Below are 24713 nucleotides of genomic sequence, written 5' to 3'. Positions count from 1 at the left end.
GGTCTGGGGAGGGTGTAGACTACCACATGTCTCACCTGTTGGTCTGGGAGGGTGTAAGATAAGATAAGATAAGATATTCCTTTATTGATCCCCTTGGGGAAATTCAGGCATCATAGCAGCATGGGGGGAGGGGGGGGGGGGGTACAGGTAGACTACCACATGTCTCCTCTGTTCGTCTGGGGAGGGTGTAGACTACCACATGTGGAGTCGCCAGCTGCTACTTTTCACCTGACAGCAAGGTTCACTCCATCTCCCCAGTCCTGCTTAACAAGACTCATACCCCACCGGCTTCCCACCTGCCAATTGTGTTTGTAGGGACAACTGACCAAGCTGGAGGTACCGCTGCCAGGAATTGAAGGAGAGTGCTTAGACCTCTACAAAACCCAACCGCCTGTATTTATTGATCTTTGAAGTAAGTGCACTCTGTAGAATTTGACTATTACAACCAATTGTATGTAATGTTCTTACCGTTTGACTGTTCTTTATGGGGTCAAGTGATTGCACCTGGCCTGTAATTTTCTCTCCCAACCCATATATACGAGTGTACATTGATCACAATAAATACAGAGTGAGCCAGTTTAACAAGTTTGTATGGATTCCATAGTTTTTTATGCTGATCACCAGAGTGGATGTGCAAGTTCTACCTTTTCAAGACGTTAAATTACACAACACAACTCAAAAAATTTCAAAGTATCTCTTTAATACTATGTCTCGGATCAACTGTTTAAAAACAACATCTGAATTGTCTCAAATGCAAGAATAACGCCACTGTGCAAACTGGATAAAAATCACTTCTCAAAATCAACTCAAACATGATTGTAAAATCTCATAAAAGTACATCATCATTGTACAGAGTGAATAAAGATTTCTAAAATGCCCTGGAAGGAAGGATCACATGACCACCTGGGAGGAAGGATCACATGACTACCTGGGAGGAGAGGAAGGGTCACACGACTACCTGGGAGGAAGGGTCACACGACTACCTGGGAGGAAGGGTCACACGACTACCTGGGAGGAAGAGTCACACGACTACCTGGGAGGAAGAGTCACACGACTACCTGGGAGGAAGAGTCACACGACTACCTGGGACTGGGAGGAAGAGTCACACGACTACCTGGGACTGGGAGGAAGAGTCACACGACTACCTGGGACTGGGAGGAAGGGTCACACGACTACCTGGGAGGAAGAATGACGTTCCATTCCTTCAGACCGGTGCTTCTCCTCACATCTCTTCGATATTTCCCTGTGATGTTTCACTGAGGTGTTGAGGATTAGACATGAGGAAGCACAGGACGCGAGCAGCACAGGACGCGAGCAGCACACCTATTAACCTTTGTAATGGAGCCCCAGTGGTAAGTCTTCATTATACAGACCAGAGTCACATGACTAGTCTTCTTTATGGTCCTTTCCGATACGCCATTTGATCTGCGCTCACCGCTGGGTTTAGTGTACATCTGAGCCGAACAATAGGTAACATAACATAATCTACATTGCATTGTTTAAACATACCTGGCATTGTGCATTTGGAGTGCATGCTTTGCTCATTGTTCATACTTTACTAGGTTATGGGAAGAAAGGTTTAAGCATGGTAGTGCCGCTGTCGCATTGTATCCGAAAGGACCTTTACAGACCAGGAATCACATGATCAGTCTTCTTTAGACAGACCAGGAGTCACATGATCAGTCTTCTTTAGACAGACCAGGAATCACATGATCAGTCTTTAGACAGACCAGGGGTCACATGATCAGTCTTCTTTACAGACCAGGAGTCACATGATCAGTCTTCTTTACAGACCAGGAGTCACATGATCAGTCTTCTTTAGACAGACCAGGAGTCACATGATCAGTCTTCTTTACAGACCAGGAGTCACATGATCAGTCTTCTTTAGACAGACCAGGAGTCACATGATCAGTCTTCTTTACAGACCAGGAGTCACATGGTCATACTTTGTCCTCTTCCTTCCTTAGTTCAGGATCACCTCGATGTTTCCTCAGCTCAAAGTTCTCTCAATATAATTTAAGGCCATACGATTCCCTAAACAAACTGACAAACAGCTGAGAGAACACCGGGTTAAGAGGTTAAGGGAACATTGGCCTGAGGAACATAGCGTTATGGGTAGGGGTGTAACTGTACACAGAAGCCACGGTTCGGTACGTACCTCGGTTTTGGGGTCACGGTTTGGTATGAGTTTGGTACAACAGGAAAACATTTATAATGATTATTATATATATTTATAATTATTATAATAATTATTTTTAAATATAAATATTTTTTATTAAGTTATACTTAGTTCCACCTAGGTTTGCTGCGGTAGTCAATCAGTGATAACGGTGTCATTCTGTGTTCAGGAATCCACTTGAGTAAATTAATTGCCTACTGCCCCCACCCCCCACCAGTGTATAGTTTCAATTTCTAGAGTAGATTAACTTCACATGAAGCAGAGAAAGAAGACTCTAGAGAAGAGATGCCATGTTACACAACAATGGCAGATGATTTATCAATATTTTGGATTTAAACATCGCAGCAGCTGGAGAGGAGCTCAGAGGACCAGTCCAGGGCCCTCATTTATCAACAATGCGTAGAAAGTGTTCTATTTTCGTTCTTAAGCACAGAATTTAGAATGTGTGTACGCACAGAAAAATCGGGATTTATCAACCGTGCGTACACGGGTCCTACACACTCCGTGTGGATAAATACCATTTGTTCTACGCTCCGCGCTTGTGCACGATTTTAAGTATTTGCATATAGAACCGCCCGTAATTAACCATATACGGTAATGAAACACCCCCATGAAATGTGGAAAAGTGGACTAAACCGAGCGAACGCGTGTTATGGGAGAAATATGAGACAGGCTGACAGACGTGTACACGGTGATGTCGGATATGATATCCATTAACTTAAAGACCATTGCTGCCTGGGCAGCGCAAGCACTAATAAAGACCATTAACCACTGTTTGGCATTGGTGTCATTAATAATAACCATGCTGGAATATGAATGCCCTTTTTCGTTTCGTTCTTTTAAAGTTCGATTACCCAGGGATTAAAGTTCTCCGTCAATTTGATTCCAAATCGCGACGGATTTTCCATACATTTTCTACCTGCATGGTTTCATATGATTTGTAGAGGCATACAATCTATTTTGATGTCGGTATTAGGTATAGCCTATATAAATTATATATGCATAGCCCACATTATGCAACAGTAATTTGCGCATAACGCAGCATGGCACAGACGTGTCACACGGAGCCCAGCGAAGCCTGCATACAGTAAACTAACTTGATCGTTAATATAACTGTTGTCCTTGTATCTTTAGCTTATGAAAACATTTAATAATATTTATAGGCTATATGCCCTCGTTTGGCCATAATGGCCTATTCTCTGGCATTTAATGGCTATCCGCTGTGGGCTATCTCCTCGCTGACGGACCCATAGCCTATATCATATTCCTATGTCTCCAAGGAATCGTGGGGCTCGGGGAAGAAAGGGAACCCCTGCTATAGCCTATCCTTTATAATGTTATAGGCTATTTTATTTACAGTAGTCTATTTATGATTTGTTTCCATAGCGGTCTCAGTTATGCTGTGGCTGAGATGGGTCGGGATTAATGAAGCGGATAGGAGACTGCTTCTCGGCTACGAATTAAAGCCACGATTGAAAATAATGTACTTCCTTCTTGACAATAGCATTATAATATAACAATACGAGAGCATATACAAGAACAATGAATCTCACTGCCATGTAGCCTACGCCATGTATACCTGCCTATGTGATCAATAAAAACGCGAACTTGAATTCCATCATCATATTTATATGTTGTGTCTGTCCACTATGTTTGTTACTTTGTTATTTTTTCCCCCTATGTAAAGCGACCTTGGGTCTCTTGAAAGGCGCTATATAAAATGAAGCTATTATTATTATTATTATCATCACGTCTGTGCGGGAGCTCACAAATAGACTGTTAGTCTCAGTGAAGTTTCAACGGAGGTCATCTATTCTAACCAACAAATTGAAGTAGAAAGCATTTCGTTGTGACCAATCTTATTTGGAAACATGACACAAAATAATAGTATTTCGCTTTTTATTTTAAACAATATTTAATCGCGTTTGGAGGAGAGTGTTCTTCTGCGTCTGCCCCCCCGTGCCAAACAAGCAGGCCAACCTCTTGTTCGCGTGTGAGCACGTTATAATTACACTACTCTCGCTATTTTACAATTAACTATAATGAATTACGGGTCATACCGAACACGTCAGTCAAACTAATGCACAAAAGCTTATTTACGCATTGCAGTATTCATATTCTACCGCTGGGCGCCAGGTACGCATGCTCTGAGCTGTGCGTAGATATACGCACAAAGTCAAGCACACGTTCAAATTGATAAGTCCCACACTTTGCTTAGAAATGATCGTACGCACGGGTTACGCACATATCTGTGTGTACGCACCATTGATAAATGAGGGTCCAGATCAGCAAAAGTATGTTTGCGTTGTTTTAGTTTTTTCTCGGATCAGCTGTGAGGGGAAAGTTGCGCGGAAGAACGTTGATGTTGGTGTGTGTGTGTGTGTCTTTCCATTGGTTAACATTATTAGGCGAACAAGAAAACGATTAACATTTTCAGCCTATTCATTCATGGTTTTGTTTCAGGGACACCTGTAGTAAGGGGGAGGGGAGGAGGGGAGAAACAGCTCAGTGCGCGGTTGTTAATTTGTTCTGTCAGCTCGTCATCATGTCTTTACACGCTTCAACGTTTTATTCATCGAAATGTGGAAATACAAGCTTGATATTCAACGTTAAATTAATGACCTTCTGTGTTAAGACTGTTATTAAGTCGGTGTAAAGTAAAGTAAAGATATTGAGCACACATTTGTAAAACGTGCAACACTAGTTTCACCTATAGTGTCGTATGAGACGTATTCGTCGTATGGCTGGATGTACCGAACCGTGACGTCCGTACCGTGAAGTCCCCTAGTTATGGGAACATAATATTAAGGGAACATAGAGTTACGGGAACATTAGGCTGAGGAACAGAGTTAAGGGAACAATAGGCTGAGGAACAGAGTTAAGGGAACATTAGGCTGAGGGAACATTGGTAAGACTAGTAGCAATGTACAGTAGGACATCATGATTAAAAGGCTGCGATGGACAGATGAAAGGACCTTCCATCCTTCATTCTGTCTGTTCAGTCCATCCATTCTTCTACCCCTGCTGTAGAGTCCAGCCATTTGTCTGCCTGTTGTGCCATTGGCTGGGCGGCTGTGTCTGTGTGACATAACAGATGACATCATCCCTCCAGCTGCCACTGCTGGGCCTGGGAGCCGTCACATATTGCCATGGCAACGTAACCTTTGGGTCCGATTGGCTGAAGGACGGAGAGACACTGACCAACCGACACCTGGTACAGACGATTGGACTTCTGGTGGAGAGACAAGATTTTTTTATTTTAATCATAGTTTCATTGTAATTAAATTGTATTGATACATTACACCCACAAAGAGTACTTGAAGGTCTGAAAGACCTTGAATTTCATCTAGTAATGTATTATATTATCGACTTGTAAGATACGGTCCAATATTTACCTCCATTTCTATGTAAAAAAAAAATTATATTCTGTCAAAATCTCTACATCTCTCATTGGGCCGAATAGAGCCTAGTCTGCAGTAAGCCAGCCAATAGAGGCGAAGTCCCTCCCACCATTTATTTTTTCAACATGAGTTACGCCATGAATTGCACATACTGTATGACATTTGTCAATTTTAAAAGACAATTTAGCATTGACTGGACTGATGAGCCAAAATGAGAATTAGAGAGACAGACCCCATTGATACAACCCCACATTGCTAGAAAACAATGCTAAACACTGGAAAATGCCATTTATAAGACACAGGACCTTTAAAAATATCTTACCCCCAGAGTTCACGGTTGTTAATATCTTACCCCCAGAGTCCACTGTTGTTAATATCTTACCCACAGAGTCCACTGTTGTTAATATCTTACCCCCAGAGTCCACTGTTGTTAATATCTTACCCCCAGAGTTCACTGTTGTTAATATCTTACCCCCAGAGTTCACTGTTGTTAATATCTTACCCCCAGAGTCCACTGTTGTTAATATCTTACCCCCAGAGTTCACTGTTGTTAATATCTTACCCCCAGAGTCCACTGTTGTTAATATCTTACCCCCAGAGTCCACTGTTGTTAATATCTTACCCCCAGAGTCCACTGTTGTTAATATCTTACCCCCAGAGTCCACTGTTGTGACCCGCCAGACCCATGGCACTTCATCAACCTGGGAGGATCTGAAGAGCGAATCTCTGACATGTCCAAACACAATAGACCTGCTAGGATCAACTCACTGTCCTCATCATAAGACCACTCCTAGACAGACAGACGGGTAGGTAGAGAGAGAGAGACAGACAAGTAGAAAGACAGGCAGTTAGAGAGAGAGAGACAGGTAGAGAGACACTAACCATACTTTAGAGACAGCTTAACTAGACATTAACCATGCCAGCTTTAATTAGAGACATCTTAACTACATCACTAACCACTAACCAACACACACACACACTGTATAGAAGACGTCTGTGTAGAGTACCTGTTCAGGGTCTCTGGGGTCACATGGTTTTAATACCACTGCCCCTCCCTTCTGGCTGGGTCTGCCCTGCGCCACCAGACACCTATCTGATGCCAGGCTACGGAGCTGGGGAAGGCAAAGAGAGAGAGGTTAGAAATTGTATCATGGTGGTTAGTAGTACATAATTGGCCTGGGTCAGACCTGGGCATTGTACGGCCCGCGGGATGATTCTGACCGGCCCGCGAAAGATTACATGATAATAAAAAAAAAATTAAATTTTTTTTTTAACTTTTTTCTTTTCATGTCAACGTTCAAACGCACAATATACGCTTACCTAGGATTTGACTTGATTCAACAACAAAGCAGTCGGGGCAAGCCGAAAACGGTCGAAAGTGTGGTTATTTGAAGTTTGGATTTCTTTTCACAACTGAGGTAGGTAGATACAATTTTTTGAGACTAAAGTACAGAAAAAAGGTACGTTGGGTACCGGTATCGATTCACAGGTACCGGTACCGTATCGGTTCAAATGTGAACGGTACCCATCCCTACTGAACACACAACTGCAGGGCAAGGGCATTTTTGCTCATGAAATGCATAGCCATGTGAAAGCCTTCATGACAAAGTTGCAATTAATTTCAAGGCAACTAGGCAGCAACAATCTCAAACACATGAAAACCCTGAAAGAAGTCAAACCATCAGCTGATCACCGGCACAGGTACTCATCCATGTTGGGAGCACTGCATGATGAATTTTCAAGATTTCAAAAAGGTTGAGGATGAAATGCAGCTGGTTTCCTCTCCCTTTACCTGCAGTGTCGATAGTGCACCCACTGATGTTCAGCTTGAACTCATTGACCTGCAGTCTGATTCACTACTGAAAGAGCACTTTAAGTCAGCATCACTGCTAGAGTTCTACTCTGCTCTCAAGGAGGAGAACTTTCCAAACATGAGGAGACATGCTAAGAAGATGTTGGTTCTCTTTGGATCCACCTATATGTGAACAGACATTCTCAGTCATGACATTTACCAAGTCCAGGTACAGATCCTCTCTCACTGATGAACATCTGGCAGCTGTGCTTCGCATCTCCACCTCAGACATGCAACCTGACTTTGATGGACTTGTTAAAGCTCAACAGAGACTGGATTTATCACACTGAATGAAAAAAAAAAAAAAGAACTGAAGAACACTAAAATGTGGAAATATAATAAGTGAAATGGGACACTTGATATTTCTTTTCTTTTTTTTGCACAGTTCTGAAAACATTAAATGTTTAATATAGGCATGTAAAGTAAAAAAGGCTACTGGGACACTTTTCTTTACACAGTTCAGTGACATGTCTTGTTTATTTTGGCTATAAGATGATGTGATGTCTTTAAAAAGCTAAGAAAATCCTTGTTTCAATAGTATATGAAACTCAAAATAATAACTTTATTTGTATAGCACTTTTTCATACATGCCCTTTGTTATTAATGTTTCACATTTTGTTTATCATTTTTGAAATAAATTCTATTTGAATAAATGATATTTTTGAAAGCTAACCTCACCTTTTAATTGCCAAATAATAACATACACTCTTACCAGGGGTCAAAACAATGCCATTTACTGCTTTTTATATAGAAATAAATGTATATTATGCATAATTGAGTTTGGAATTTTGGCCCGGCCCTCCAACATATTTTCAGTTGCTCATTCGGCCCCCCGGGAAAAACAATTGCCCACCCCTGGCCTGGGTGAATGTACATAATTTCTTTGAGCTAATACAACATGTAAATTAACCCACTCATCAACATGGTAACACATGATAACGAACAAATGAATGAATGAATGAAACTGGACTTTGAAGAAGTCTTTATTTGTAGCACATTGCTACATCGTCATGAAGCGAACACACACATGCGAGATGGACGACACGTGGAGACACACATGCATTTTTTTGGGTCGCCGTTGAAATGTACCCTCTTGACCCATCCCGTCGTCCTTCCCCCAAGGGCAGCCGAGAGCACATGGGTTGTGGTGTGGGGCCGCACCCGGGGACCAATCAAAGTGCTCCCGTCTGTCTTCGTTAGGGACGAAAGAGCGTTAGCGATCTGTTCTGCATGTTTTCCCATTGTTTTTTTATTTATATTTTTTTTAAACTAAAATTTGTATTAACATTTATAGACATACAACACATAGACAATACCTACAATAACATAACAGTATACAGACATGGGCCCCTTGAATTACTGTAATATCCCCGATGGAGATTCTCCAAGCCTCTATCATTGTCCAACATCTTTTGAATTCCTGTCCTTCACAAATGTCCATGTGCACATTTAAAGCAACTGCTATTCTAACATAACTCAGACTCTAACACAACTCAAAGAAAAAAGACAACATTGGTGCTCCCATGGTGTTAGAGGATCTCAGCGACTTCGGGTCATTGAGAAGCGCTATATAAATTAAATTAAATTATTATTATTATTATTATTATCTCAATTGTATCCCTCTGTTCCCCATTGGAAGGGTGAGGAGTAATGGCTCTCCTAGTGAGAGGGCTCCCCCTAGTGGCGAAGTGCGCACTATATAAGTCCAACATTCGTTCTGTGGATGGCCTCAGAGCTCCTGGTCAATGTTCTGAATTTGTCTTTCTTATGCTCATGTTCATTTGTATTGTGTGTCACGTGTAATCCTGTAGTTCCTTCATACCAGTCCATTGTGTATTATTCCCCAATATGCAGGGCTGTACAGTGCGAGATATATATCGCACATGCTACATCCGTCTGTGCGATGAATGGATTTACTTCAGTAGCACTGGTGCGATAGGCATTCGGTTCATATCGATACTCTTATTTTGAAAATCCTGTGGCGGGTCTCATTTCCGCCTAAGCGCAGCTCCAGCCATAATAACTATGGCTCCGGCAGCTAGCAACGCTCAGTTCATTTCGATACTCTTATTTTGAAAATCCTGTGTCGTGACTCATATCCGCTCGGCTCACAGCAGTAGCGTCTCAGTAGCAGCAATAGCGTCTGGAACGCGGACATTGAAACAGAGCAAGGATAGTGTGCCTATTTCGCCACCCAAAACAAATCCCTGCTGTTTTATTCCGCAACGGGTCAAATGCATATAACATGCTTTGCAATCCTCGCCATTCCTTTATGACCACATCGTGTTTAAGACCGGAATTAACGTTACGTTAGCATACGCTAACAACAAGCTAAAACCCTGTTCAGAGCGATAGAGAACAGCAGAGTGGGGAAGGGAAGGAGGGGGGGGGGGGGGCATTCTCCCTTCTGTGTGCGTTTGAAAAGATCAGATGAAGTCAGACGAGTATGTTATATTGATACTAAATGTACTGAGGGTGGACAGATAATGTTGATATTTAAACATAAAAAATACAATACATAATAAATGTATTCATGATCATCATGCAACATAAAACAATTGCAGGAACGGTTTGGGAGAGGAAAGGGTTTTAGGTTGCGTGTTCCAATTTTTTTTTACTTAAAGTTTAAAGCTCAATATATCAAAACGTGGCACTTTATAGTGAACAGGAGGTCTATTTGTATTCAAAACAATAAATAGTTTTTCATTTAAATGTCTGGAAGAGCTCAAATATATATTCTTTTAATTATATTTTCGTTACCTTTTGTGAGTTGATCTAAATGTTACCGATTGTGTTAAATGGGCTTATGATATCATCTCATATCGATTGCAGGCACCTGCATTGTATCGTATCGTGGCAGATATCGGCAAATATCGTATCGTTGTCCAAAGAATCTATATCGTATCGTGATGAAACTGGTGATTCCCACCCCTAGTAGAGTCCATACACCCAACACCAAATCCCATAATTCCTTACACGTAATGTGTCTGGCTGTGTGACGTCAACTTGTCATCATGAAAATGACAGCCAAACATGGCACTGCAACTAAATAACACAAATACAATAGGCACATTTGTGACTGTTACAAATATAACACTAACGTTTTATACTTGTGCTACAAGATTTTGGCCTGTGCTACAAAACTATCAACCTCTGTAGTACCAGTGCTATGTGCAAAAAAAGTTAACGTACAGCCCTGACAATATGTTTCAGCGTGTCCCTTTTTTTTAAATAAATTTCAAATCGTTTGTCTATAACGTGTGTATTGTAGGGCTGATTTTTTTATTTATTTTTTATATATATATTTTCTTTTATGTTGTGGGACTTGTACAGCACTTTGTTCAACTTTGTCAGTGCTGTAAAGTTTAAACCTTTTTAAATGACAAACAAAACACTTTGCTTTCATGAAATATTGTAAGCCGTCATTTGAGGCTTTATAAAAGCAGCACAATGAACACAAATCTGTCAGTGCAGAGTCCGACCTCATCTTAAATAACAAACAGCATTGCTTGTTGTAATTAATACATCCACCGCCGTTCACGCTGTACAGCGTTATTGCCCGCCATGCGTTGTCTGCCACACCACGCTGTACAGCTATATTGAGATCAATATTTCATTTTTTCGCCATGGCATTCATAATTCATATATACACCTCCGGCGCTGCAGCTGGACCCTACGGCTCAATACAACGACGGCTCAATACCGCCGCCTGGTGGATGGTCGGGCGAGTTACACTGGTAAACAGGATATGGCTGCTGTGCGTCGATTAAATTCATTCGGCCGTCAGATATTGTCGCAAGGCTCCCGACAGACACTATGTACATAATGGATCGCTTTATAAACTTAATAATCGATATGATTTCGGCATTTATTGCGACATACAAACCGGAAATGGACCTAGGCGATCGGCGTCGTATACCTGGGATATTTCACCGGCAGTCTCATTGGCGAACGGTAAGAGGACGCTAACGTCATTTTCAGCCCAATTGTTTATTCATTTCACTGCAAACCGATCTGATCAATATATCACCCATACTACATAAAGCATTTACTGACGATCACGGAATTATAAACGACCCCCCCCCCTTTCCTCCGCGCATGATGACGCATAACGTATAGGATCATATACAGTTGAATTTTTTAATATAGCGTGTATCGGGAATAAACGGCAATCGATCCCTATATATGCGTTTATGCCTATAACTCAGGTTGTAGGAATTACTGCAGAAAACGATAAAAACATACTTATATTCTAGAAGGTATTTTTGTATGAATGTTTGAATGAAAAAGTATAACGTTCCTACATCCTGAACGATAGATAATCGATGTTGAATGGGCCATAATAATGTCAATTTAGCAATACAATTTACAAAGTTATAGCCCTGCAAAGAAGATGAACATCTCCATAGGCTTAGAGTGGTGGCAGACTGGCTATATTGATGGATATAACCAATGGCAGGGAATGTGTTAACACTTTAATCGCCAAGGATGCCTAAACACGTCATTCCCCACCATGCTAATTCTGCCAATGACGCCGTAACACGTCATTGAGATCAAATATTTCAAAAATCTGTGATCGCAATCATATTTCTCCCCCGGAGACTTGAGATCTACTGTTGATCCCCTCTCAACTCTCCAACGGTTCAAGAGCGCCATCTGGTGGCGGATCGGCGGATCGCCCAAACCGGAAACGGAAACTGGTGCTCATCCAAATTCGGTCCGATCACTCGCTATAGGTCCCGGGACTCGAGCGCGACACAATGGATAGTGATCCGTTACCAATAACTCGATAAACAACATGATTTGGACGTATATACTATTATACAACCTGGAGATGGATCGCATATTTCAACATCCCATAATAGGAATATTTTTGCTCCACGCTCATCGCCCAACGCTACGAGGAAGCTGCGGTGAGTTTCAGCGTTTTTTTTTACCGTGTTCGATACAAACTGCTCTAATGATCATATTCTGCTTCCTGCTTCTGCTATGCAAGCTGCTTTTCACTGTCGCTCCGTGTTTTTCTACCTATCGCTACCTTAATGATTTATTATAGCCCTTTCAACTCTAAATACTCTGTATGTTAACTCCCAGTTCCATGGTACTTCTCCAGAACTGTGAATTTATTTATTTAGATTTATGACCGCAGTACTTCACCGAAAGGACGAGTAGCGAGATCTCTCCATGGGAGGACAGGCGAAATGAAGAAGTCTCCGTCTTATCAGCTACACACAAAGGACTATGTCGGGCACTGCTGAAGTCGAGGATATTTATGAAAGGCGAGAATACTTCATACTTCATTTTGAGTTTTAACGAGACGGAAGACGACAGTGGTTTTGGTTGTCTGAGTAATAGCACAGCTCCAGGGCAACGGAACTCCCCGTGTAGGAGAGAGCGACGGAAGCTGCCCCGTTTAGGAGAGAGCGACAGACAGCTCTCCTGTATGATATTTCATAAAGACCCCGGATGTGAAGTGAGTGACCCACCATCACCACCACCACCATCACCACCACCACCAGCTAAGTACCTAACTTAGCTTCAGTTTAGCCTAACCTGAAAAGACAGGAAATAAGGGAATATGCCGGGACTCGGCTCTCCCACAGAATGTACTAATTGCTTGAAGATGCGTATGAAGATTGTAAAGCTGGAGGCTCGGGTTTCTACCCTGTACCAAATACAGCAGAATGAGCAATTCCTTGACTCTATGCTTGAAGCTACTACAAATATAGCCAACAATACCATGATTGAAACCTGGCCTATGCTAGCAGCTACAGAACAGCACCACCCAAAAGACGGTCCTTGGCACAACCAAGGAGCTAGACCAAAGCAGTGGATCACAGTCAAGGAAAAAAAGAGAAAAAAACGAACCAGGACCTCACCCCCGGTACCGCCAAGAAATAGTTTCAACCTACTCTCAGAAACATGCATATCAACACCCAAAGCAAAGAGACATAGAAGCGTGGCTAACAACGCTAACGAAGCAAACAGCGGGCGAAACGGAGCTCACGCTAACGACGCTAATAGCAAGAATACCGGAGCTCACGCTAACACTAGCGAAGCAAACAGCTGGCATGCCGGAGCTCACGCTAATGCTAGCGAAGCTAACAGCCGGCACATCGGAGCACACGCTAACGACGAGGAAAACAGAGCCACTAGCGACACGGCTAGCAAACACGACCCAGACCGAGCGAACGGCTAACAACGAAGAGACTATCATGCGCCGAGAACGTCGCGGTAGCCAACGCCGAAGGTACGGGACCAGCGTTAACATGCCGGCTATTGAGAAGGCTAACGAGGCTTCACCAAGGCCACAGGACTGTGGAAAGAACCGGCAGACTAGGCCTAGCCCAAAAACAAACGGCCCCAAAACTGTTGGAAAGAAAAATGCTAACCTCACACAGAAAATAGACTGTATACTGATTGGAGATTCCACAACAAGGTATGTGGAGATGGCAAACACAGAAAATATCTGTCTAGACAATACATCTGTCAAAGAGCTGGCCGAAAAACTTCCAACACTAATCAGACCGGGAATAAGAAAAATTGTCATTCACTCTGGATCGTTTGACATCCTGCGAAAGAAGACTGGCACAGAGACTTTGAAAGACGATTTCACACGTTTAATGAACACACTAGACAAACATCAGTCTGTGTACACAAACACTGATGTGTCCATCAGTGGACCAATTGCATGCTTTCGCAGAGGACAGGAAGCATTCAGTCGACTCCTAAATTTTAATTCATGGTTAGGGGCTGCATGTCTCGTACACGACCTGAAATTCATTGACAACTTCAATGTTTTCTGGAATAACCCAGAACGTTTTCAAAGAAATGGCTTCTTCCCAAATCGCTTAGGTTCAAAGCTCCTATCAGCAAACATGCGTCATGCCTTGATGGCCTCCAAGAATATTAAGCTCACACCAGCACGAGAGATAATCATGAAGGACACAATCTCACCACGGATTACAGCAGCACAAGACGTCCCGTCCCCCCCGTCCCCCCCCATATCACACAAGGCCATCTCGTCTGATCAAATGTCCCCGAAAGCACAGAACAGTCAGTACGGTACAGAATAGCACAATTGCCATGCCATCTCTCAAAACATACAAGTAATCCTAACCAGCCAATGGCATGGTGAAAAATATACACCATCAATGCGTTTACCTGCTATTAACCTCAGGGCCATCACGGTCAAGCCAAAGCAGACCTCCTCTAAAGAAGTCCAACAAATAAAATTAGCTCTCCTAAATGTCAGATCACTGAATAATAAAACTTTCTTAGTAAATGATCTGATTAAAGAAAATAACTTAGATTGCATCTGCCTAGTAGAGACATGGCTAAATAATGACACAGCTACATCAATAATGATAGAAGCTTGTCCACCAGACTATAACTTTTTTCAAATACCCAGAAAAAATAAAAGGGGCGGAGGAGTTGCAGCAATCTTCTCCTCAAAACTCTTGTTTAGAATCACAGAACTAGGCGAGTTCATGTCAATGGAATATCTTGCCATTGAACTAAAAACAGAATCAACTATTATTGTCACAATATACCGCCCGCCTAGACACTCACCAGTATTTATACAGGAGCTCTCTGAACTGATCTCACTATGTGTTACCGGATATGATAAGGTGATCCTAAATGGAGACCTGAACATACATTTTAATAAGAAAACAGACTCCAAAACTATGGAACTAAAAAATCTACTGGATAGCTTTGACCTAATACAGCATATAACAAATGCAACTCACCGGCTTGGGAATACACTAGACTTAGTTATAACAACAACTGGGCTAAGCATAACAAATATCTCAATAACTGAATTACCTCTCTCCGACCATCACTGTATATTTTTTGATACTCAAATAACCCTTACTAAAACAAAAAAAGAAATCATAGTTAAAAAGAGGCTCCTAAACGACAAAGCTGAATCAAAGTTCATTGACAGACTACATGAACCTGCACACAATCATGACAGCTCTCTAAATGAAATGGTAGAAAATCTCAATGATGCAATGTCATCTATATTAAATTCTGTCGCCCCATTAAAAACGAAAAAGAAGAAAACTAGAGCCTCGCCCTGGTTAAACTATAATACGGTCAACGAAGAAAAAAGGAAATGTCGTGCAGCGGAGCGAAAATGGAGAAAAACAAAAACCACCATATGCTGTGATATATACAAAGATGCTTTAACTGCTTATAATAAAACCATCCGCTTAGCAAGGAAAGATTACTTCTCTAAAATCATTACAGAAAATGCTGGAAACTCCAGAATCCTCTTTTCCACTATTAATGTACTACTCAACACTGCCCCTACACCTCCTCGGTCATCAACGGTTAAGTGTGAAGAACTTGCACTATTCTTTAACAACAAAATAACCTTGATCAGGGCCAGCATTACTCATGATGGAAATAAAGTTGATTGCGGCAAACCGTGCAATGTAACCATGAGATGCATCACATTAGATGTACTCTGCAAAACTGTCTCAGAATGTAACTCCTCCACCTCAGACATTGACCCTATACCTACAGCTTTCTTCAAACGGGTATTTAATAGTGTTTCAAGCCCTGTGCTAGATATCATAAACACTTCCCTTAGGACTGGTATTTTCCCGGATGCCTTTAAAACAGCAGTTGTAAAGCCATTACTAAAAAAACCTAACTTGGATAGTAATGAAATGGCAAATTATCGTCCAATATCCAACCTACCATTCATTAGTAAAGTACTTGAAAAGATCGTTTCAGTTCAAATAAATTCCTTTCTTGAAGAAAACAACATCTTAGAAGAATTTCAGTCAGGATTCAGAAAATATAGCACTGAAACTGCCCTCACCAAAATAATCAGTGACCTCAGACTAAACTCTGACGAGAATAAGATCTCCATCCTTATCCTGTTAGATCTCAGTGCAGCATTTGATACAATCGATCACGATATTCTAATCGATCGTCTTGAAAACCATGTCGGTTTCTCAGACCATGTGCTAGGCTGGTTTAAAACATACATCAGAGGGAGGAAATTCTATGTTAAACTAGGAGATCACATGTCTGATATATACGACAACAACTATGGAGTTGCACAAGGGAGTTGCTTAGGTCCTTTACTCTTCTCCCTTTACATGTTACCGCTGGGTGATATCAGAGAACATAATGTAGATTTCCATAGCTATGCGGATGATACACAACTGTACATATCTGCTGAACCAAATGATACAGCGATTAGCTCCATTACAGACTGCTTACTGGCAATAAATAAATGGATGAGTAAGAACTTCCTGAAACTAAACGAGAACAAAACTGAAATTCTAATTATCGGCTCCAAAACTAAAAAAGAAACATTAATAAAGAACCTGGGGGGACTAACCCCTTGGATCAAATCTGAGGTCACTAGTCTTGGGGTTGTCATAGATTCAGAACTGAACTTCAATTCTCATATTAGCAAAGTGACGAAAACATCGTTCTTCCATCTCAGAAATATAGCAAAAGTACGACCATTTATTAATCAGAACGATGCTGAGAAGCTAATTCATGCATTCATATCTAGCCGGTTAGACTACTGTAATGCACTTTTCACAGGTCTCCCTAAGAAAACCACAGAGAGGCTTCAGCTAATCCAAAACTCTGCAGCCCGACTGCTAACTAGAACCAAAAGGAGAGAGCACATTAGTCCAGTCTTAGCCGCTTTACACTGGCTTCCTGTAACATTTAGAATTGACTTTAAGGTCCTTCTCCTTACATACAAAGCTCTAAATGGACAGGGACCTAGCTACATCGCCAACACTCTAATAAATTACACACCAGCAAGAACACTGCGATCATCAGCTGCTGGACTACTAGAGGCTCCCAGAAGCAGTCAAAAGAGGATCGGTAATGCAGCCTTTATCAACTATGCCCCAAAACTATGGAACAAACTACCCCAATACATCAGGGAAGCCAACTCGCTAGACATCTTTAAAAGACAGCTTAAAACCTATCTCTTTGCTCAGGCATTTCACTGATAGATATCTGCTACCACCTAGTGGCAAGAGGAAACATCAGGGATATCCTGACACAACTTGTATTTATTCTTACCCTGCCTACTCTTTTACACTGCCTATCAAATTCATGTGTCGGTTATTGCACTTTTTACTTCTTACTGATGACTATTTTTAAACTGAATCATTTTAAACTATTCTTATTATTTGCTATGCTCGCTCATGCCTGTATTTTTTATTTTTTATTTTTTTTATGTCCGTCGGTTAGTGCTGTAGCATTGTAGTAGAACCAGGTTAACTGTGTCCTGGCTGTAGTAGTAGAACCAGGTTAACTGTGTCCTGGCTGTAGTAGCATTGTAGAACCAGGTTAACTGTGTCCTGGCTGTAGCATTGCTGTAGCATTGTAGTAGAACCAGGTTAACTGTGTCCTGGCTGTAGTAGAACCAGGTTAACTGTGTCCTGGCTGTAGCATTGTAGAACCAGGTTAACTGTGTCCTGGCTGTAGCATTGTAGAACCAGGTTAACTGTGTCCTGGCTGTAGTAGCACTTTTTAATTACTGAATAGAGAGCCTATTAGGATGCTAGATCCTAATGTGAACCAGGTTAACTGTGTCCTGGCTGTAGCATTGTAGAACCAGGTTAACTGTGTCCTGGCTGTAGTAGAACCAGGTTAACTGTGTCCTGGCTGTTGTAGAACCAGGTTAACTGTGTCCTGGCTGTAGTAGAACCAGGTTAACTGTGTCCTGGCTGTTAGTAGAAACACTATGCTTATGGCAGATCAATCAGCATGGATTGTCTGTAAACTTTAATACATGGCAGTTTGGTTTGTTAGAACAGACTGTAATCTTATGCTTATGCCAGATCAATCAGCATGGATTGTCTGTAAACTTTCACTTGCTTATGGCAGATCAATCAGCATGGATTGTCTGTAAACTTTATGCATTGTTGTCAATTGCCATATCTTGCTATGCTCGCTCATGCCTGTATTTTTTATGTCCGTTCTATTTTATAATTTTTATTTTATTTTATTTTTATTTTACTATTTTTAAACTGAATCATTTTAAACTATTTTTACTATTTGTGTTACTGAAAACTGTAAGCGGAGAGCCTATTGGGATGCTAGATCCTAATGTGAAACACTGTGATTCTACCTGTCTATCTTTTTATGCTCGCTTATGCCTGTATTTTTTACTGTTGTGAAGCACTTTGAACTGCAACCTCTGTATGAAAAGTGCTATACAAATAAAGTTATTATTATTATTATTATATCACCCACACTAGATGAATCATCTAACGTTGGCCACGGAATTATAAACGACCCCCCCCCCATCCGGTCAACATCAGATGATAAGTAGTAACTTCTAGAAGCATGTCCATTTGACATTTTTTATCTCACGCCGATCGCTATCAATCTGTATTTGATCATCAATATAATGCATTTAGGGCTATAAATCACATTCTGCAGAATGCTGCAGAAAACAATAAAAACATATTTATACTTTAGACCGTATTTTAGTATGAATGAAAAAGTATAACGTTCCCACATCCTGAACGATAGATAATTGACGTTGAATGGGCCATAGTAATGTCAATTTAGCAATACAATTTAAAAAGTTATAGCCCTGCAAAGAAGGGGAACTTCTCCATAGACAAATAGAGCTGGCAGAGGATGGTATAATGATGTACATAAGCCTGGCGAAGAAAGTGTTAACAAAGAGAGGCAGAGTTGATTTTGCACCAAAAAAATAATAATAATCGCATTTCTTTTCATATTCGAATCCCATACCCATCGAACGAAGCTTCAAAGTATTTAAGACAGCCCTAGTGTATTTTAAATCATAGTGTTAATTATTCTAAATTCTGGTGTTATAGTTTGTACTACTTGGGGTAACTGTTCAATTATCTTTCCTCTGTTGTATCTATTCTCATCCCCAGGTCCCCCGTGTGTATGTTTGTATTGGGTACTCTTCCACGTCGATTTTGTCTTGCATCTTTCCTTGGATCACCGTGTCCCTTCATGCCCCTTTCTCGTGTCCCTTTGTCGTTCTTCATAGTTGATCTGCTTTGAATCGGTTCAGGTCCCCTCTTTTCCTCCTCCAGTCCTCCTCTCCTCGTCCTCGTCTCTCGGTTCTGGTCCACCTGCGCGCCCTCTCCATCCTCTGCATCAGCCTCTCTCCTTCCCCTCCCGGCTCCTTCCATACTCTCCACGCCGTGTCCCTCACCGCCTCCTGCACGTTGTTGGGACCTGGTTCCTTTCTTTTTCTGAATTTTCTTTATTTCTACATAGCTCTGACGTTTCCTTGCCACCTCTGTTGGATTTTTTCAGTGTTGCATTGTATGCTCCGCATTGCTCCTAATCCAATCTGCGTGGTGGTCTGGTTAGCTTCTATGTTAGCTTGTAAGCTAGTTTGTATGTTAGCCTGTAGCTCCTCTGCACTGACATTCAGTGTCCCGCTAGCTTGTTCTACCTGTTGCATCATTGCCTCGCGTTGAGTCTTTTCCATCTGTGTATTTACTTCATCTGGGGTTGCTTTTCTTTCATTTGTCCTCGTGTTCATTCTTCCTTCTTTCTTTTGTCCTCGAATATTCACTTTTTATTTCGTTTTTGAATTGTTTTACTTCCTTTTTTTGATATTCATTGACCGGGAGCGCTTTCATGTGGCTGCTCACCAGAACGTCGCAAACCGGAAGTCCCCCATTGTTTTTGTTAAGGGGGAAACCCTTGCGAGCACGGGGAGAACATGCAAACTCCACACAGAAAGGCCCAGGAGATACACCACCTGGGTAGTGGGTACCTGGCAACCCGGCAGCCTGGTCCCCAAGTGGGAATCGAACCCAGGACCTTCTTGCCACTACACCACTGTGCCGCCTAATGACAAGGTTGAACATTTATAAAGTGTCAGTAATAGAATTGCCTATATCCAACCATTACTGTGTATTACTGTTAAACGAAGGGTACTAGATGACATGGCAGAGGAAAAGTTCTCAAATATCAGGAGACTATCTGAACCACCCAGCCTGGACTGCTCTTTAAAAGGGGAATACCACACATTTAAGAATTCTCATATGTTCTTCCTGTGCCCCAGGACAACTCTTGTGAACAAGCAGCACTCTCTCCTAAAGCTAGAAATCAGAGAGAATCCTTCAAATTTTGGGGCTACTCCATAGACTACTCCAATGGATGGGGCTCTGAATTTATGAGGCTATAAAATGTTTGTGTGAGCTCTTACAACCAAATGGAATAGAATATAAACCAATAATATACACACACCTGAACTGAGGAGAAGTGAAAAAGGACTGAACTGTGGGGGCTAAACTGGGATTATAGACTGACAAAAGACTGAGAAAAAGAAAAAAAAATGCATATTTGCTGTAAAGGTTTATGGTTTAAGTATTTATTCTGTTTAAATGTTAGAATAAATCCAAGTAATTTTCTTTAACTTCGTATTAGCCATGTGTCATTCACGCGAGTGGAAACCTAGAGGAGATTGGCCCAAGTATCACAACACATTTTTAGCTCACTGTAAATTCATAAGTCATTGAGAATCGCAGTGTTACATAAACATGGCCCATGTCTACTTCAAGTAACCTAAAGACATGTTTTGAGGTTAAATGCAGATGTTGTAGTTTTGATATTGATGTGTATCGTTTATTGTAATTGGCCTAGTTTGTTGCCATTTGGTGCTGTAAGATAAAGATGAAATAAGTAGTCTACAAGACTACATGTAAAATCCTAGCTCTACATTCCGACAGCCATCAAACTGAGAACTGCAAAACTGGTCTGACAAAAATCTGTTTACTGCAGAGTGGAGAGGCCCATGTTACTGACCAACACTATATATCAGTGATGGCTGTTGGAATGTAGAGCTATTTAACACTTATTATTATTATAAAAAAAAAAAAAACACACGTACAGTGGACCATATTGCTGCTCTTTGTTGAAGGTCACATGCGGCACGGTGGTGTAGTGGTTAACACTGTCGCCTCACAACTAGAAGGTCCAGGGTTCGATTCCCGCTTGGGGACCAGGTTTCTGCGTTGCCAGGTACCCAGGTGGGGTATCTCCCAGGTCTTTCTGTGTGGAGTTTGCATGTTCTCCCCGTGCTCGCAAGGGCTTCCCCTCCCGATAAGATAAACCCAATGGAAAAACATGCACAACAGATTGCTAACTTGGATTGGTCCCCGGGGTGCAGCCCCTATCTGCTCCCAGCTGCCCTTGGGGGGGAAGGACGACAGGAGGATGCATTTCATCGGCGACCCAAAAAAGTGTGTGTTCCTGTGTGTGCCACCCATCGCATGTGTGTGTCACTGCATGATGAATAAAGACTTCTTCTTCTTCTTCTTCTTCTTCTTCTTCTTCTTCTTCTTCTTCTTCTTCTTCATCTATTGTCTGGGGAGTGAAAGACCTTGACATTCACACTCAATGGGACCTGACGACCCCATTCTGGCACACAAACATGACGGGAAGAAGTGTGAGTGGGGTAGACATTGCCTGGTCACGCCCGGTAAAAGACGACTTCTGTCGTTTCTAGTTTTTTTTAAGGCAACACTTATTACATATCAGCAGATAGAAAAGATTGACATACAGCTTCATCTGCTAGGATTCATTATGGTGGTGGTGGTGTAGGGCAGAGTGTGGCCCGTAGTGCTGACCTTTAACCCCGTCCATCTATCTGTCTCCGTCTTACCCGTCCTCTCTGCAGTACTTTGGGTCGTCTCAGGCCTTTGTTGACAAACAGAGGTTGTTGTTGTCCTTGTTTGTGCCCGGCGCTGGGCTGCATCTCGGGGTAGATGGTGTCCAGGTACCATTTGAACGAACGGCAGTTTAACCGTTTCCTCACCGCCAAACGCTCACTGATGTCACCGTACGGCCGGTCACGAAGCTCCGGACGCAGGGAGAAATACTGCTCCTGATTGGATGAGACACAGCAGGTGGAATCAGTTAGAAGTAAATTCACTTGGTAAATCAAGCAGTCTGTGTGTATAGAGGTGTGTGTGTGTGTGTGTACCTTGTACTGGTCCATCCACACATGTGCTAGTCGCAGGGAGTTGTGGGCCATTGTGTCCTGACCTCCTGGTGAGCCGTATGGCCTTCTCTTCCTGAAGATGTGACCCACCCTGGAGCACGGGATGATCAATAACTGACCTCCACACATCCAGATCTACAGAGAGAGGATTCTACCAATCAATATCATCATCATTGGTAAGTATGAAATAGGGCTATGGGTCCAGAAACCAGAACCATCTAAATAAACATAAACACACAAACAACACAGCCATTATACATTTTTTTTTTAAAGATCTAACCCTAACTAACCTTACCGTCATGCACTTGTCCTAATAAACTACACTACACTGTAGCACTCAACACTTTGATGAACATTGTTACTCAGCTGATAAGAGTTGTGCCTTCCTGATGACTTGTCATACAGAACTTGTAAGTCGCTTTGGATAAAAGCGTCAGCTAAATGACTAAATGTAAATGTAAACATTTAAACATCTAAATAAACATCTAATGAACATTTAAATAAACATCTTAACACTTTAACTGCCGAAAACGCCGGAACTCGTCATTCCCCGCCATGCTCAAGTTGCCGAGGACGCCGGAACTCGTCTTTGATATCAATATTTCAGAAATCTGTGATCGGAATCATATTTCCCCTCTGCAGCCTTCACACACAGTTCTGATCTCCTCTCAATCCTCTAGCGGTTCAAGAGCGCCATCTGGTGGCCGATCGGCAGATCGAAAAACCGGATGTCAACCTTTAACCCGGCAGGACTCACTCCATATGTGGTCCGGGCAGCCTGTACCGGTTCCGCAACTATAAGTTACTTCCGGGGTAGGCCTGATTGGCCCCGACAGGCACGTGACAGGCGCGGCCACGCCCCACGGCAGCCTCAGGACGCGCAACGAGGCTGCTGAGAGCTGTCGCGCGGAAATAGGCTGTCTATTGCCATTCTCTAAGACAAACTCTAACCTTAACCAGCTCCTTAACAGCGCCTAAACTTAACCCTTTAACCTTAAGCAACTCCGAAACTATGCCTAACCTTAACCTTAACCATGCCTAACCTTAACCATAAGGCATAACCAACTCCGAAAGAATATTGCCATTCTCTAAGACAAACTCTAACCTTAACCAGCTCCTTAACAGCGCCTAAACTAAACTTAACCTTTCTAACCATAACCAACTCCGAAACAATGCCTAACCTTAACCAACTCCGAAACAATGCTTAAAGTTAACATGCCTAAACTTAACGGCGAACGAATGCACGTTAAAAAAAATAATAATAATTTGAAGGGAATCGAACTCGCCAGCAACGGACGGTAGGATCCACACCAATGCAACACTGCCAATTGAGCTATTTCTGGATAGTGAAAAAGGGCGTATTACTACATAATGCTGCCGCGGAGCGTGCCGCGGGGCAGAGAAAGTTGCGCGTCCTGAGGCTGCCGCGGGAGCGTGGCCGCGCCTGTCACGTGCCTGTCGGGGCCAATCAGGCCTACCCCGGAAGTAACTTATAGTTGCGGAACAGTAACCGGCGTCCGGGCACTCGCTAATGTTAGAGAGACTCAGTCTTCACACAGTGAACATCGATCGCTGCAAATAACTCGAAAAAACAACATGATATGGACGTATATACTATTATACAACCTGGAAATAGATCCGGTATTTCGACATCCCATAATTGAAAACTGTCTTCTCCACGCTGATCGCCCAACGGCCCGAGGAGACTGGGGTGAGTTTTAGCGTTTATTATTACCGTGTTCGATACTAACTGCTATGATGAACATTAGATGAATGGTATAACGTTGCCCACGGAATTATAAACGCCCCCTCGCCCATCCGGTCAACATCAGATGACGGGTAGTAAATTCTAGAAGTACGTCCAATTGAAATTTTTTATCTCGCACAGATTTCTACCAAACTGTATTTCATCATCAATATAATGCATTTGGGGCTATAAATCACGTTCTGGAGAAAGCTGCAGAAAGAGATGAAAACATACTTATACTTTAGACCATATTTTAGTATGAATATGTGAATGAAAAAGTTTAACGTTGCTACACCATGAACAATACATATAGGACCTTGAATGGGCCCTAATAATGGCAATCTAGCAATAGAATTAAAAAAGTTATAGCCCTGCAAAGAAGGGGAACTTCTCCATGTTAAATAGAGCTGGCAACGGATGGTATATCATGAATTTAACCTTAGGCAATCAAAGTGTTAATAAACCTCTATTAAATATCTAATAAACATCTAATAAACATCACAAAAAATCCTACACATTTCGAATATATTTTATGT

General features: G+C 42.0%; 1 protein-coding gene across 2 annotated transcripts in view; it reads right to left on the bottom strand.

Annotated features, from left to right (window-relative positions):
• Window positions 1-690: 690 nt before the first annotated feature.
• galnt11 (UDP-N-acetyl-alpha-D-galactosamine:polypeptide N-acetylgalactosaminyltransferase 11 (GalNAc-T11)) overlaps window positions 691-24713 on the bottom strand; it is a 42652-nt gene continuing 18629 nt past the window's right edge. For both annotated transcript variants that reach the window (XM_084326626.1, XM_084326625.1), the window contains exons 8-12: window positions 22413-22565; window positions 22092-22313; window positions 6588-6692; window positions 6233-6370; window positions 691-5411 (exon numbers count right to left, since the gene is read on the bottom strand). In XM_084326626.1, coding sequence (XP_084182752.1) covers window positions 5280-5411; window positions 6233-6370; window positions 6588-6692; window positions 22092-22313; window positions 22413-22565 — 750 coding nt within the window. In that variant the 3' untranslated portion in view covers window positions 691-5279. The remainder of the gene's footprint in view (window positions 5412-6232; window positions 6371-6587; window positions 6693-22091; window positions 22314-22412; window positions 22566-24713) is intronic.

The sequence above is a fragment of the Notolepis coatsorum genome (assembly GCF_963971535.1).
Source record: "Notolepis coatsorum genome assembly, chromosome: 12".
NCBI lineage: Eukaryota > Metazoa > Chordata > Actinopteri > Aulopiformes > Paralepididae > Notolepis > Notolepis coatsorum.
The sequence above is the reverse complement of the archived record's forward strand: the minus strand, read 5'-3'. Positions and strand labels throughout refer to the sequence as shown.